Source organism: Arachis hypogaea, chromosome 2 (assembly GCF_003086295.3).
Source record: "Arachis hypogaea cultivar Tifrunner chromosome 2, arahy.Tifrunner.gnm2.J5K5, whole genome shotgun sequence".
In the NCBI taxonomy this organism is placed as follows: Eukaryota; Viridiplantae; Streptophyta; class Magnoliopsida; order Fabales; family Fabaceae; genus Arachis; species Arachis hypogaea.
Genome location: NC_092037.1, coordinates 85,872,731 through 85,889,702, shown reverse-complemented (window position 1 = coordinate 85,889,702; position 16,972 = coordinate 85,872,731). Strand labels below are relative to the sequence as shown.

Sequence of the window (16,972 nt, the reverse complement as noted above, 5' to 3'; positions counted from 1 at the left end):
AGCCAGGAAAGTAATCCGAGTTGGATTCTACTGGCCGACCTTGCAGAAAGATGCCACAGAATTTGTGAAAAAGTGTCAACCATGTCAGATGCATGCGAATTTTCACGTAGCTCCACCAGAAGAGCTCATCAGTATCACTTCTCCATGGCCTTTTGCAAAATGGGGAATGGATTTGTTAGGTCCTTTTCCCCAAGCGCTAGGACAAGTCAAATACCTGATCGTGGGGATAGATTACTTCACAAAGTGGATAGAAGCAGAACCATTGGCCACCATCACTGCTCAAAGAAGTCGCAGGTTCCTCTACAAAAATATCATCACAAGATATGGGATACCTTATTCTATTACTACAGATAATGGAACCCAATTCACCGACGCTACCTTCAGAAGCTTAGTAGCCAGTATGAAAATCAATCATCAGTTCACCTCGATGGAGCACCCACAAACCAATGGGCAAGCCGAGGCAGCCAACAAAGTCATACTGGCAGGGCTAAAAAAGAGATTGTAGAAAGCAAAAGGAGCTTGGGCTGAAGAGCTCCCTCAGGTGCTATGGGCTTATAGGACAACCCCCCAGTCCGCCACAGGAGAAACACCTTTTCGACTAGTTTATGGCGTAGAAGCCATGATACCAATAGAAATCAATGAGCAAAGCCCAAGGGTAATTCTCCATGATGAGGTCGGAAACATACGGGGACACAAAGAGGAGCTCGACTTGCTCCCCGAAGTCTGAGAAGATGCCCAGATAAGAGAAGCAGCATTGAAACAAAGGATGGCTACAAGGTACAACAAAAAAGTCATTCGAAGAACATTTGCCCCGGATGACTTGGTCTTAATCAGAAACGACATTGGAGTCAACAAATCAGGAGAAGGAAAGCTCGCCGCAAAATGGAAGGGACCATACAAAGCCAATGAAGTTTTAGGAAAAGGTTATTATAAAGTAACCGACCTGAACGGCACTGAATTACCGAGGTCGTGGCATGCTTGTAATATGAAAAGGTACTACAGTTAAAAGCGAACTCTACTCCCTGATGTACTCTTTTCCCAACTTCATGATTTTTTCCCAAAATTAAAGGGTTTTTTCTGGAGAAGGGTTTTTAACGAGGCATCATAGTAGAGGCTAAGGGAAAATAGGCTATTAAAACCCTTAGTAGCAAGAAGGTACCTCCCCAATAAATAAAGATCTTTTTCATCTACAATATCTCTTATAAAATCCTTTTTATTTTTTCTAAGTCTTTCTATGAAACGCGCCGACTTAAGCTCGACAAAACGTGAAAATCCCATGAACTGACCTAGATGGTCGTCAGGATAAAACGATGAGGTACAAGTCGGTGTAAAGAGGTTATATGAGTTGATCGTAAAAACTCGGGAACAATCCGACTCATAAGTCGAAATGAGAACCCGAGTAGAAAAAGCTCGGAAATACTCCGACCCGTAGAACGGAGCCAAGAACCAAGTAGAAGAAAAACGCATCGCAAAAATAACCTAAGTCATAAGAATTCGCTAAAACAAAGTCGAGTATAGGAGATAACAAAAAGAGATTGGAAAACCTAGGAAAAAGTTTAAAGGCTGTCCCAAAAGTCCTTAAACAAAAAGCTCAGAAAAACAAACAAGCCGAAAGGAAAGGTTTTCAAGAAAAGATCAAGGAGACATCAAAAAACCAAAAAGCATACACGCATAAGGTAATCTAAACCCTTATCCAAAAAGGGTATCCATTTTGTTAACTTAAAAACCCTTATCAAAAAGGGTATTTTTTAAATATTTTGTTTACGGCCTGGGAAGGCCAGAAGAAATTGTTCAACCAACACCACCAAAAATAAATAAATAAATAAAGAGTTTAAAAACGGGGGACCCACAGGCCGGACCCCCAAATAGCCACAGATCATTTTTTAGGAAGAAGAGTAGACGGATCACCACCACCGGAGTCAGGAGGAGCGCCATCAGAAGCATCCATGGGAGATGAAGAGATCGGAGGAACTACTGAAGAACTCGGAGCGTCTTTAGAACGAGAAGGAGAATCAATAATCCTCTGCCCCCGAGTCTTCAACTCTGACTCAGAAACGATTACGGGGGCAGGAGGATCTAAAATGGCACCATCAATAACAACTTTGTCAGGATGTAAAGGAGAAAGATCCAAGTCGGGAGCAATAACTCTGACCTGCTCCAGAAAGATCCTCCAAGACTCCTCGGCGCCATCAGCAATAGAGTCCTCCAACTCATCATATGCTTTCCGAGAATTCAAAAGCTCAGTCTTCACAGACACAAGATCTTTGAATAAGCTTTGATAGCTGGCCTGTGCTGTTTTCCTCAGATCCATCTCCATGTTGCATTGGGCCTGCAAAACCTTCCCTTTCTCCCGGAGGGTATCTCTTTCCTCCCTCAGCTTGGCAATTTCCTTCCTCAACTCTCCCTCATGCTCTTGATATGCACGAAGCCTTCCTTCCAGCTCCTCGACCCTCGAAGTCATCCCTAAAGAACTGAGAGGAGCCTTCTCAAAAATATCCAAGAGCTTGTCGCAGACCCCCGCCGCTTTGAGACTCTCCTCGATCATAGTGGTAAGGTGGCTCCGAACAGACATATCATCCATGCCTATACGAGCATGAGGATAGATATTCTTTCGGACGAACGCAAGAGCATCCGCCTTAACCTCACCAAAAGAACCAGACTCTAAGGTCTTGCGCTTCTTGGGATCAGGGGAAGGTCAGACGACGGGGGGCGGCTGAGAGGGAGCTGAAGAAGAAATCACCATGGGATTGGAAAGAGTCCCAACGTTCCGAGGAGGAGGAGGAGGAGAGATAACCCTGGCACCACCAGCCCAAGCGCGAGACTTAGCTTTAGCCTCCTGGACCCTCTGGAAAGATTCTTGAGCATTTGTCTTTGCCATTTCTGAAAAAGAAAACAACAGCTAAAGAATCAAACAAGTCGGAATGATCAGTTAACAAGTCGGGAATCTAACAGACAAGAGAAAACTACCTAGCTGTGATTGGATAAAGGCCGGAGACCCTTGGAGAAACTTTTTAGTATCCAAATATGGGGCCCTCCCCCACACTTCTCGGAGGAACCCTACAACGGCAGCCTCTACTTCATCCAGGTCATCCAGACCATATTTCTCACAAGGGAAGGCCTACAGCCAGTATAAAGGAAAGCGAGGAGAAGAATTATCATCCAGAAAAAAGGGGTGATGACCCTCTACAGCTTGCACTTTGAAAAAAAAAAATTTTAAAGTCATGAAAAGATTCATCAAAAAGGGTAAAAATCCTCCGACCTTGTATGGCTCGGAAGGAAACCCATTGCTGTTTATTGTTCAGCCCACTAAAAGGCTTGGTCATATGAAAAAGATGGAAAAAGATTTTCAGAGAGGTCGGGAAATCCAGAGCACGGCTAATAAATTGATAAATTTTCAAGAAACCCCAGGAGTTGGGGTGAAGTTGGGTAGGGGCAACCCGACAATGCTGCAAAACAGACACCTCAAAATCTGAAAAGGGTAGAAAGACGCCCAGACGGGTGATCATGCACTCATACATAAAGAAGAAATGGGGAGCCGTTCCGTTGGCTCTCCCATGACAAACTCGGTCCTCTGAACCAGGGACAAGCAATTCATACTTAGGCTCATCCTCATCCGAAGTACAGAGCCGGTGGTGGGTGCGAAGATGAGTAATAAACTCCGCATCAACCAACGGTTCCTCCCCTAGAACAGTAACATCAACCCAAGCTACGGAGGCCATTTTCTTTCTCTAAGGAAAAATGAGAAAACCTACAAAGGCAAAAAGAAAAGAAAAAATCAAAAACAAAGGTCTCTAGAGAGGAGAAAAGGAACCAAGCAAAAGTCCACAAACCTATTTTTCTACAAAGTAAAGTCATACGAAAAGTGCGAAAATGAAAAAAGAAACTAACCTCTTTCCGAAAATGAAGGTTGGAAGAAGCAGAAGTCTCCGGAGCACGAGAACACAGTACGAATGAATGAAGAACAAAGAAAGAAGAAATTTGAAAGATTGCAGAAACGGAAAAATGAAAGAGAGGAAAAGTATTTATAAACATGCTAAGGGGCATAATGGTAAAAACGGAGCAGTCATTAATGAGAGTGCACCGTTATCAAAGCCATCAATCCCTAAATGCACCCCTAACGGACACGACGCTTGAATAGACGTAACTGTCAGAAACAAAAGGTCGCGAAAATCACGTCGGTTTAAAAACCCGTGTTTCCTCCAAGAAAGTCGGCTACGAACCCGAGTTAAATACTTGAACCCAAGCCCTATAGAGATCTTGGGCTCAAGTAGGGGCACTGTTCATACCCTGGCCCAATAATAAAAGCCCAGGTCCAAAAGAAAGGCTTAGTCCAGAGGATTGAGCCTTACTACGCACCGACCTAGTATCAAGAAGTCGGTGCTGATCACGATTTGTCTTAAAGAAGTCGGGCACGAGATTAGCTGGCAGATAAACACTCATTCAAATGAGTAACCGCCCCTAAAATCTCTCTAACCGCTTCATCAAACCATATCTTAACCTCCCTAAGATAATGGGACGGTTAACACCCAAAAGATACGGCACTACTCCAACGGTGGTTATTGGCTCACCACTATAAATACGCTGACACCCCTCAGGTATCTCTAAACCCAATACTCTCTAGACCTGCTCACACCCTTGCTAACTTAGGCATCGGAGTGTCTTTGCAGGTACCACCCCCATCTCCTCGCACAAACAAGTCGGACGGAGCCTCCCGAGTTGCAGATCCGTTCGGAGCCCTCCTCCTTCACACGTTTGGGCCAACCAATTTCATCCAGCCCATCAATCTCCGGTTACCCATCGTAACACATACCATATTTTTTTATTGTGATACCTCTAACTCCTAATCCTCTGTATTTTTTTGGCTTTTGAATTGTACTCCAACTAATAGTAGAAATATTTTTTTATCATTTTTAGCTCCAAAAAAATTCTATTATAAAAAACTATCTTTTTTTAGTTTGAACAAACTAAGATAATAAATAAGAAGGTTATTGATAAGTTATTTTCAGAGTGAATCTGCCAGTTCTAAATAACAAACTTGTCTTTTATTTGTTTAATCTCTTTTCAATTTTTTTTATAATCAGTTTATACTCATATTTACTATATAAATTAACATTTACTTTACATATTTTTTTTGTAATCTTTTTTTCACGTAATTATTTGTCTCTTACTCTTTCTTCTATCAATTCTTGCTAATATTTTACATATTTATTTTTATAAGCAAAACTTTTTTTATTTTGCAAAATAATTGACTCTTCGTATGTTAGAAGATGCATTTACTAAAATGTATGTTTTTTTATTTATTTTTCTTTCCTCTAGTTATATTTATTAGTTATATATTATCTTTATCATCTGTATCTCGCTTTTTGACCATTTCAATATTTTATATTTTTTAATATTATTTAGTTATAATAATAATGTTAAAAATACATAATGTCGTGATTCATGAAAAATATAATTAAAAAATTGAATGTTATTTTTAGTTATTGAAAATTACATATGCATTTGTATTGTATCTAATATTATTATTATTCTTGCTTTTTAGTATTTAAATATAATCTAAAAAGACAAAAATACTAAATAAAAGTGACTACTTAAAAATAATAAAGCTTTGATAAAAGACAAAAAATAATAAATAATAAAGGTGATTGCTAAAATTATTTAGTTTTTTATTTTCTATGGTATTATTAAATTGAGTAATTACCTAAATTTGTCCTTGAGATTTTAGAATCGGACATTTTAGTTTTCAAGAAAAATTAATACATAAATTAATCTCCAAGGTTTTACTCTAGTAGACAAATCAGTCCACAGCTCATTTTTCGGCAGTGTAATTATCCAGATCAGTCCCAAAGATTTTAAAAATGGACATTTTAGTCTCCAAGAAAAACTAATGTACAAATCAATCCTCAACGTTTCTCTTTGTTAGCCATAATAGTCCTCCATCCAAAAATAAAATAAAATAAAATTATTATTATTAATTGCTAAATAATATTATACTATATTTTTTGGAGAAAAATAATTATAAATTTATTCATTAAATTTATATATATATATATATAGTCACTCAATAATAATAATAATAATAATAATAATAATAATAATAATAATAATAATAATAATAATAATAATAATAAAATTATTAGAGATTATTTTATAAGAAATTTAAGATTAAAATCATTTAATATTTTTGTATTTAATATAATTAAAAGATGTCCTATGTAAAAAAAAATATATGTTTGTATTAAAAAATATCTACTAAAAGAAAATATTTTAATTTAGATTTATATTAAATATATATTTTTGTAATACAAACATTTTTTAAAATAATACATATTTTAATTATATTAAATACAAAAATATCAAATAATTTTAATCTTGAATTTCTTGTAAAATAATTTCTAATAATTTTATTATTATTATTATTATTATTATTATTATTATTATTATTATTATTATTATTATTATTATTATTATTGAGTGACTATATATATATATAATGAATAAATTTATCATTATTTTTATTTAGAAAATAAAAAAAAATCATGGGATAATATTATTATGTAATTAATAATAATAATAATAATAATAATAATAATAATAATAATAATAATAATAATAATCAATAAAATTATTAGAGATTATTTTACAAGAAATTCAAGGTTAAAATCATTTGATATTTTTGTATTTAATATAATCAAAAGATGTACTATTTTAAAAAAATGTTTGCATTAAAAAAATATGTATTTATTATAAATCCAAATTAAAATATTTTCTTTTAATACATATTTTTTAATACAAACATATATATTTTTTTTACATAGGACATCTTTTGATTATATTAAATACAAAAATATCAAATAATTTTAACTTTAAATTTTTTGTAAAATAATCTCTAATAAATTTATTATTATAATTATTATTATTATTATTATTATTATTATTATTATTGAGTGACTATATATATAAAAGAATTCAATGAATAAATTTATTATCATTTTTTCCAAAAAATACAAAAAATATAGTACAATATTATTGTGCAATTAATAATAATTATTATTTTATTTTTGAACGGGGGACTATTATGTTTACCAGAGAGAAATATTGGGATTGATTTGTACATTAGTTTTTCTTGGGAACTAAAATATCTGTTTTTAAAATCTTTGGGGACTGATTTGGGTAATTATACTGTCGGAAAATAAACCGGGGACTGATTTGTCTGTCGGAGTAAAACTTTAGAGATTAATCTGTATATTAATTTTTCTTGGAGACTAAAATGTCTAATTCTAAAATATTCGAGGACTGATTTGGGTAATTACTCTATTAAATTTTATATTAATTTACGGGGAGATGATATTGTCGCTTCTTTATTTTTTACAAATATATATAAAATACAATATAAAAAAATGATAAAAAATACTGTTATTAAAAATAGAACTGATATTATTATTTCTTTATTATATATTCATCTAAATTTTGCATAACACGTGAGTTTAAATTTACTATTATATAATGAGAAAGTAGAGAGAGATAATGATATTAGTATATAATGTGTACAATAAATTAAAAAAATTAAAAATTAAATATCAGATTTCTAATTAATTATTTAATTTTAAAATTTAAAATTTAAAAATTTATGATTAACATTTAAATACATGATTATTTTCAATTTCATTATAATCTCTCGACTTCCGTTCTACCCTCAAAACTCGTCGTTGTCCCCAGGTCAGAGACCATGTCGACACACTCATGACCATCAATAATAATGATGATCTCACAAAAGGTTTTGAGATGTTCTTGTGGGAAAAGGAGGACACGGAGACTTCCTCGTCATTGTCAGGTATCACCTCGAAGGGTTTGCAATGGATGCTATAGCGGGTTGGTCTTGAAAGCTCATATGATGACTGCATCGCCATGATTGCTGTCTTTGACATTGATTCTAATTAATTATTTTTTTTGTCTTACATCATCATTGAATGTTCAATTTATTAGGTATATAGATGGTTATTTTAATTTTTAATTGAATGGTTATGTTATTCGATTTAATTTAAATATATACGATTAACAATGTTAGATGGTCATTTCACTAAGTAGTGGGATGATTAATGACGATAGAATAGCAGACAGTTGGAGGAGGAAGGAGGGTGTTTAGGTAAATTTCATTGACAAATTAGAGTTGAGATGATTAATTTTTTAAAATAACTATTTAAATTTTTTTTTTATGTATTAGACCAAATTTAAAATCCTTTGTAAGCACTGTCAAGATTTCACATTGTTTTTCTAACAAAATTCATATAGAAAAGAAAGCATACTTGTTTGTGGCATGATAATCGGTAGTAATTTCTAATTTGTGCATGGTCTGCTGCCTAAATTTTTTTATGAGTATCAAGTTAATTTGTATCTCAAAATTTTTGTACTGGGAATACTATAATTATTTGAACTTGTAGAACTTCAATTCTATTCTGCTTAAAAATCATTTTAGTTACATTTAAAATGCTTTAGTAATCTATATTGTAATTTATTATAATATAGATGTTGGTTTAACTTATATAGGAAATTAATTAATAATAAAATATTTTTTTACAAATTATACATATGTGTTTTGTCTCTAAAAATAATGTTGCAAAAAATTAATACTATGTATTTGTAATTAAAAGAAAAAAATATTGCCAAAAATTCGATAGTGTTACAAAAAATTTTAAAAATGAAAAATTGTCAACAATTATGTTAAAAATATCTGTCTCACAATATTATATTTTTTTTTGTAATAAATCTTTTTTTTGTTACAAAACCATTTTGTAACTCTAATTACAATGAAAGTTTGGGTTAATAGTCAAATTAGTTTCTAAAAAATAACTCATTCTTTAAATTCGTCTTTAAAAAATTTTATCAATCAAATTAGTCATTCAAATATTATAAATTTATCATTTTTGCCTTTAGTCATTCAATTAGCAGTTTTTGCCAATAATTGATGACACGAAACATTAACTCATACCATACATAACACCTAGCATATCTAATTAAAGGCTAAACAAATATATATTTATAAAAATTTATCAATTTAGTGTCGTTTGATTATATTAGGATTAGTATTTATATAATTAAAAATATTGACTAAATTAATAGATTTTTATGAATATATTTATTCAGTATCCAATTGAATATGCTAGGTATTATGTATGCTGCAGTTAATATTTTATATAATCAATTATTAACAGAAACTATTAATTGAGTGATGAAAAAACAAAAATAATTAATTTACTTGTAATCTTTAAATGACTAATTTGATTGAATAATTTTTTTAAGAATAAATTTAAAAAATAATTCATTTTTTAGGAACTTGTAAAAATTTTGTAACAATTTAGTTTTGTTATAAAAGCATTTAGTAACAAAACTAATATATTTTTTAATAATTATTTTTATACAATTACTATTTTTTTTGTAATGCCCAAGAGTGTGTTAAAAAAAAAAACCTATGGTGGTTGATTATTCATATTATCATATAGACTATCCAATCAATCCTTTTCTAAAAGTATAGTAAAACTACTCATGAAAGTCCAGGTAAATATTCTCTATATTACATTCCCTCACTTGAGCAATATTAATAATTTTTTCTCATATATAACAATAAAATAAAAGTAGTCTTCAGTTGAGCTCACAGTGCGGCTAATTTCGCAACCTAATAACCTATAATAACGAAATAACATTTTAGCTTATACTCTTATTATATTTTTTATTATGAGTATAATTCACGTCACGACATTACTCTACTTCAACGCAGCATACCGGGCTTTGTAAAAGCCCAAAAGCCCATTTCTTGGAGGTAAGTTGTCCTTCACAACAGGGTGGTTAGTGAATTCTTGACTCCACTTATGTAGATTAGGGAATTTGTCAACGGTCAACAAAGTCAAGTCCGCAGCTTCTTCAAGAAGAGGGAGCCAATAAGCTATGAAGCTAGCAGCAATGTCCACAAGACCAATTGTGTCTCCACCAAAGAACTTGTGATTATAACGCTTCAGCTCATTCTCAATAAATTGAAGGGCTTCAGTTGCTTCTTGAATGGCCTTCTCACGTTCTTCATTTTGAATAGTCCATGCAGCCTTCACTACTGTAGGAATGCACTAGCCACAAGAAAAACAAAAATGAATGGGGCTTTATATTTTACCCTATTTTTAAACATTTCATAAATAATATTTGTAAGAGTTAGTGTTTAAAATATTATCTAAAATTAGGTGGAAGAGATGAATAATTCAGACGGATAATGAGTAAGTTAGGATAGAATTTAGATTTTATTTTAATTTTATTTATAGGTTTAAAATTTGTTTAAAACTTAATCGTATTCTATATGTAATTTGAAAATATTACTTCTACTCGCATCCTAAAATTTCACACCCAATTTTATTCTATCCAATTCACAACAAATTAATTTTTTTAAGTTAAACACAATATATATTTCATTATTTTATAATTCATAATCATATTAATAAAACAGAAAATATAAAACTAAATTTATATTAAAATTAAAAACAACAAATCATAATATATAAAATCTATGTTAAAATTATAGAAGAAAAAATGTGAGTTCAATCTCTATCTATTTCATCATATATATATATATATAATCTCTATCTATTTCATCATATATATATATATATATATATATATATATATATATATATATATATATATATATATATATATATATATATATATATATATATATATATATATATATATAAGTTTTAACTGGAGATCGGATAAATTAGACCTAATTAAACTTATATCCAACTTTACTCGTAATTCAACCCGTTTCACTTTTAAACCTATCCAAATGCCCCGGTTCGGTTGAATTTAGATACCTGTGGATAAAGTTAGTATTATCAATCCTAAATGAATTAAGCCAAGTCAAATTTAAGCTTAGCTTACGATATTCATCATTAATAGACCGAGTTTAATTATAGAATTAAAATTCGGTTACCAAAAACTCACGAATTAAATCAAATTTATTAGTAACTCAAAGAGCATGAATATACTTATTACAATTATAATTATAATTTACATACATTATAATTTACATACGATTTTCTTACTCTGTTGATCCTATAATTTTAATAAATTTTTAATTAAATTTCTATATTTTTATTATTTTTAATTAGGTCTCTATATCATATCAGATTTTGTAACTAATTCCCTATCGTGACAAAAATGTTAGAATTAACAGAATATTCTGTTAAACTATATAGAATATTCAGTTAAGTATTAGACATATTCATTTTGTTTAACAAAATATTCTGTTAATTTCAACGTTTTTATTACGACAGGACTTAATTACAAAATATGATATGATTATGTTCAATAATTTTTAAAACAGAATTTTGCAAAAAATTATCTAACTTCCAAACTACGTAACTTCTTCATTAAAAATGGTATTGACTTGGAACTAATTGAAAAAGAAATTTGAATAGATTAAGTTTAACTATATTAATTTTTGAAGGTGGTTGGATTTAATTTGGATTTTATATGAAATTTTGAATGTTGTACGCTATTGCTATTTTTTTGTTTTTAAGACACTGCAGAGTAATCACAATTTTGCTTTTATTCCCGAAGTTAGAGTAAGTAAAAAATTATGATTTTTGGTTTAATAAAAATCTTAGTCCAAGACGGTTGTTTGGATATAAAGTTAGTGCAATTTCAAATTTATTTAATATTTTAAAAACAAAATTAAAATTTGATTGCCAATGTTGTTTTAATAACTATTTTGAGTATGATATTTAAGAATTAATTTTTATACTATTATCAGGTATTTTAAGAATATATTATTGTGAATTAAATCAAAAAGAAAAACACCACACACATTTTAAAGATCACACATAAATCAATTTGATCTCTTATATTATTTATGGTACTTATTTTAAAATAACACTTACTAGGGATAACTCAATTAAAATGTTATCTTAAGAACTAATTTCATTGGTGTTAACATTTTAGTGGTCCAATTGAAGCGATAAATCTTTTATAGACCAAATTAAACTCATATGGTTTTTCATGCACCAATTTGGACATTAACTAATCCATATTTTTAAATTTAGACATTATTCTATAATCTCCAAATATTAGGTAATATAAAATTAAAACAAAAAAATTAAAGGCTAATTACAAAATTAAATCAAAATGAAAATAAAACAAAAAAATCTTACTTATACAATCAAATTATAAAATATCTTTTCGATACATATAGATAATTATAAGAATTTAATCTTCATAGTTAATAGAAATAAAAATTAATTTCTGTAATTATCAAATTTTCATCACTAAAAGTAATTTCGCAATTAAAAAATATAAGCAAATGAAATAACTATGTCCACAAAAGACTTACCTTTTCATCAATGAACTTGGCCCAAAATCGAGCCATGGCTTTGTCATAAGGATCACTATAGGACGCACGGAGATTAGCGGCAGTTTAATTGCCGAATTGCGGCGGTTTGAAACCGCCGCTAAACAGATTGGCAGCGAAACGGGAACCGCAAGGCATAAAGGCGCGGCAATTACACTTTGCGGCGGTTTCCAGCAACCGCTGGCATAACCGCAGCAAATCATGAATTTTGCGGCTAATGGTTTTGCGGCGGTTTATAACCGCCGCTATATCATCCAAAGGTGATTTCTCAAGAATCTTTGCGACAACTACCAACCGCCGCAAATTTAAAACGGTTATTTATTCGCAGCGGTTTAAAACCGCCGCTAGTTGCTATTTTGTTTTTTAGAAACTTTATTCGCGGCACTTTAAAACCGCAGCTAGTCTGATTTATTTTATTTAATAATTTACTTTGCTTGATTTTACAAACCTGGATAATTTTTTTATATATTTGAATTTATCTAAACAATGTTATCGTTATTTAATTTTTTTAAACTTTTTATTTATATTTTATTAATTTTATCTTTCATCCTTTTTATTTAAATATGATTATACCTTTTTTTATATCTAAAATTCTGCACTATGAAAAAATAGCTCATGAATATTTAACTGCGAAGCAAATTAACATATATATTTTAATAATGTCAATAGAGTATTTTAATAGTCACCCAAAAAGGTAAAGTACTTGGCTAATAATTAATGCGGCATACTTAACATAAACTAAACATATACTGAAAGACAGAGTATCACATATAGCCTAATCTCTATTTTCTGCCATGTCCGTCCAAACAATTCATCCGTGCAGCGATGTCCGGAGGCAGCTCCCCACAATGCTGTTGGACCAGATAACTCAGCACACTCTCTATTGCCTGCCTCTTCATTGCTTTTCGCTTCAAGTTTGCGGTTGTCACCTCCGCCTGTAGTTCACACAGCATCCTTTGGGTCTCTTCTTGTTGAGCTCTATCCACCGGCGGCTGCGAACTCGGACGGAAGAGTTGACTTGGTGTTGGCCCGTGTCCCATCCCACGCACTCTACCCGGGTGCTCTTTACCGAGAGCTTGGGCAAGGGAATCATTTTGTGACAATAATCTTGTAGATTCATCCAGCTGCTCAATCTCATGTATTTTTTCCTGCCAGCATAAATAAAATTACACAATCTCACTAGGCTAATAGCATTCTCAAGACATTCTAATAAATAAACCCAACATGATACACCATAAATGATTAACTGTACTTACACCAATCTTCCGAGCTTCTTCATGTATATAACGTCCATCAGATCTTTTGTGCTTTAGGATAAATATTTCTCCTCTACCAACTTTCCTCCCTTGCTTTTCTGACTGTGACAATACAATCTATGCCATGAATCTCACTTCTTTAGAGTTTTCCAATAATTCTATGTTGTTTTACTATATAAATAAATGAACACTAAATGCCAGTTATGTACTTGACTACAAATTTATATTACCTCTTCTTCTCTTGCCCTAGCCAAGCTTTTAGAACCGCCAATGTGCTTGTAAAGTTGCTTCTTTCGATTCAGCCTGTTTTGCTTGCACTTCGCCTATTAAAAATCAACAATAAGCTGCTGTTCACTAAAGTAATAAATATAATTATGTAGCATATATGCATGCGGGCCCTATTTACATATAAGAAGTTAACAATGTTATTATATTTCTAATATGCAAATATAACCTCTATAAAAAAAGCTTTACCAGGCATCTGTGACAGCCCAATAACAATTATAATATTGCATAAATTATAATAATAGGGGTACTCACATTAATACAAAAGTCCTATACGGTAACATACAAACAATAAGGTTGTACTAATGAAATTTGGTGTACATCAATCTCATCATCATGCAAGTGTATATTATGATTTTATCCAAATATTCTTACTGGACCGTGACATGTGCTGAGTATATATGTTTATATTAAATTTAATTAAACATGTATATTAAATAACAGGGTTCAAATTCAAATCAATTGTAATAAAAACTATTTATATATATCAGATCAGATCAAAAAATGATCAAAATTGCATGTTCAGACTTGAAAGAATTTCATCATAATTAAATTAATGGGGTACCTTTGTCGCAGGATCATTACGATAGTCAATGAACCACTTCCAGTGCTCTCTAGGAATTCCCTTCGGGCGCTTCTCAAGATTCTGCTCAAGTGTCCATAATGGGTTGTAATGGGAGTTATATAGCCTCCCCCTTGTGTCCTTCCAGGACTTTCCCATTTGCTGTAAAAGTTTTTTCTTGATTATACCACTGCTATCCTGAAAGTGGAACATCTCCTGCGACGACAAAGCTCAGCTGTAAGTAGTTGCAAGTTCTAAGGTTTGATATGATTAAACAATGTCGAAAGTCATTACCTTTATGCAATCATCATAAACCCTATCTTTGCCCCGGACCTTTGCCCAACTCTTTTCACAGATAGGAAATTTGCTGTAATCAGAACCCAGCGCTCCTAGAATGCCACTCAACAGGCCAGCTCCATCTCCGACTGCTTGCAGTTCTTCATTGAACCTCAGTATGATCTTGCTACCATTAAGAGACCGCTCCATAGCCTCTCTCACACTCATTTTAGCTGGCTTGACAATTCCTTCAGAATCTATAAAAAAATTTTAAAAAATGGTATTTACGTGTTCAACGTGCCCAACATGTAAGCCATACCTAAGTATATCATTAGCTAAGCAATTAAAAAGTTTAATGGTTCAACACCGGTTACCAATGAGATCAACATTCCAAAACTCAGTGGTCTTTCATCCTTTGCGCTTTTCAGCACCAGAATTCTCTAAAATCCTTTCAATGTGTTCCTCAAACGAATCTACCTCTTGCGCCTCCGGGTCAATGTCTTCATTGCACGGTTCCGTCACTTGTGAACCGCTAGCGGCATGTGACATAGGTCTTGGTTCGCTCTTGGGTGGACGAAAGGGTTGCAGAATAGCCCCACTGGAGACACCACCATTATTGGGGGGTGGAGGGATGAGCCAGTCATCGTCATCGGATGGTGAAGACACAGGAGGTGCAGCTATAGGCTGCTGACGCGGTGGCGACACTCTTGCGTTTTTCTTGAAGCAAGCTTTCCTAGGCATCTTAAAATCCTAATGTAAACACATGTAGCATGCCAACATAAATTTTTATCTCATGTTAAAATTATCTACCTCAACAGGCTAGTAAAGAAACCATCGCATCTTAGGCTAATAGCATTACTCCCAATATATATACCAGTATATATACGTACATATATTAATTACATTAATATAATCTCTTTTTCCAAATGATCCAGCCATTGCATAAATAAATTACTAGTTTTCTTAATTCTATTGGGACAATGAAACCCAGTACACATAGCATAAATAAACTACTAGTTTTCTTAATTCTCTAATTGCATAAGCCAGGTCCAGTACATTAGACTATTAATTACAATTATTAATATTCCTATTTATTACAGTTGCAAACATTCCAGATATTTTTTAAATAAGAAACTATACTTAAAATTAACCGCTATCATTAATATTCAGCAAAAGAATTAAATAAGTTAAATTTCCATAAAGTTATTATTCTCTCTTTGCATTAGCACCACTTACTCCATTAGATTCACCACTACCATTACGATTTTTTTATTCATGAAAATAGGCCTAAAATTAATAGCCATCATTATCCCTTGTGAAAAATTAAATCAGAAATTAGATCAAACTAACAAAGGCTAATTATTTAATCCCTTTTTATAGTGACATTTAAGATATGAACATGCAATCCCTCCCTCTCCCCAAAACCAATTATAATTTATCTGTGAATATTTGTACCCACATAGAAGGGGAGTTAGTGGTAGGTTGAAAAAAATTAAATACAATGTATTGATTGCATGCGAATAGAAAGGGTTAGAATCTCAACGAGCATAAGGGCTCATCCAATATTAGGCACATAAGTATTAGCATGATAGAGGTGGAAGTTGTTACCTTAACGAGGACGACAACCGTGTGGAAGAGGAGTTGACTGACGGTACCGCCGTGAGGGAGCTAAGGGCGCAACAATGCCGACTATGCTTCTCTGATCCGACGGCTTGGGGAGTGAAAATAAGGATTCAGTTAGCGTGGGAGTGGGGTTGAGGAGTGGCTAGGTATTTAAATATTTAGAATAAGTGGGGTTGAGGAGTGGCTACGTATTCACTCCAAAGTTTGACTTAAGTGTGGGCCTTGAGATATGGAAAGAATAAGATCCTCTGGATATGGGTCAAAGATAGTATACTACTATACTAGTATATTCAAACCCGTTTGACTATTTATAAAAAAAAAGGAATGAATGAATTCAATTATAATGCTACTCCAATTTCAGTGGTTCCATAATTATAATACATTAATGGTATTCTTTCTTTTGTTATCAAGAAAAAAATATACAAAATAAATAGCTAGAATGATGCTATTGAGAACTCCGAAATAAATGTTTGTAACATTTATCTGTGGATTTATCTATCTATGAAAAAATAGAGCTGTGTTTTGTTTCAAAATGGGCCCAACCAAAAAGAGAAACAGATTAAGCATCAAAAAGCTCTAGAA

General features: G+C 32.0%; 2 protein-coding genes across 3 annotated transcripts; both read right to left on the bottom strand.

Moving 5' to 3' along the window:
• Positions 1 to 9,754: 9,754 nt before the first annotated feature.
• On the bottom strand, positions 9,755 to 12,417 carry LOC112748861 (probable glutathione S-transferase). Its single transcript, XM_025797109.2, has 2 exons — positions 12,371 to 12,417; positions 9,755 to 10,115 (listed from the first exon to the last, which is right to left on the bottom strand). Exons 1-2 carry the CDS (start codon positions 12,404 to 12,406, stop codon positions 9,762 to 9,764), a joined length of 390 nt encoding a protein of 129 aa, XP_025652894.1. The 5' UTR covers positions 12,407 to 12,417; the 3' UTR covers positions 9,755 to 9,761.
• Positions 12,418 to 13,010: 593 nt separating this feature from the next.
• Positions 13,011 to 16,562, bottom strand: LOC112727316 (uncharacterized). Of its 2 annotated transcripts, XM_029292568.2 has the most exons (7): positions 16,376 to 16,542; positions 15,142 to 15,517; positions 14,786 to 15,024; positions 14,495 to 14,707; positions 13,875 to 13,967; positions 13,645 to 13,746; positions 13,011 to 13,536 (listed from the first exon to the last, which is right to left on the bottom strand). In XM_029292568.2, the coding sequence occupies exons 3-7, from the start codon at positions 14,993 to 14,995 to the stop codon at positions 13,171 to 13,173; spliced, it is 984 nt and encodes a 327-aa protein (XP_029148401.1). In that variant the 5' UTR covers positions 14,996 to 15,024; positions 15,142 to 15,517; positions 16,376 to 16,542; the 3' UTR covers positions 13,011 to 13,170. The 2 variants fall into 2 exon arrangements, with proteins under 2 accessions (XP_029148401.1, XP_029148403.1); XM_029292570.2 differs by having other exon boundaries at positions 14,786 to 15,517; positions 16,376 to 16,562.
• Positions 16,563 to 16,972: the final 410 nt, after the last annotated feature.

Coding starts and splice junctions, on each gene's coding strand:
- LOC112748861 (XM_025797109.2), bottom strand. CDS start 12,406: ATGGCTCGATTTTGGGCCAAGTTCATTGATGAAAAG. Junction 10,116..12,370: donor CCAAGTTCATTGATGAAAAG/GTAAGTCTTTTG, acceptor TCTTGTGGCTAG/TGCATTCCTACAGTAGTGAA.
- LOC112727316 (XM_029292570.2), bottom strand. CDS start 14,995: ATGAGTGTGAGAGAGGCTATGGAGCGGTCTCTTAATGGTAGCAAGATC. Junction 14,708..14,785: donor TTTATGATGATTGCATAAAG/GTAATGACTTTC, acceptor TTGTCGTCGCAG/GAGATGTTCCACTTTCAGGA. Junction 13,968..14,494: donor GTAATGATCCTGCGACAAAG/GTACCCCATTAA, acceptor GATTTTTAATAG/GCGAAGTGCAAGCAAAACAG.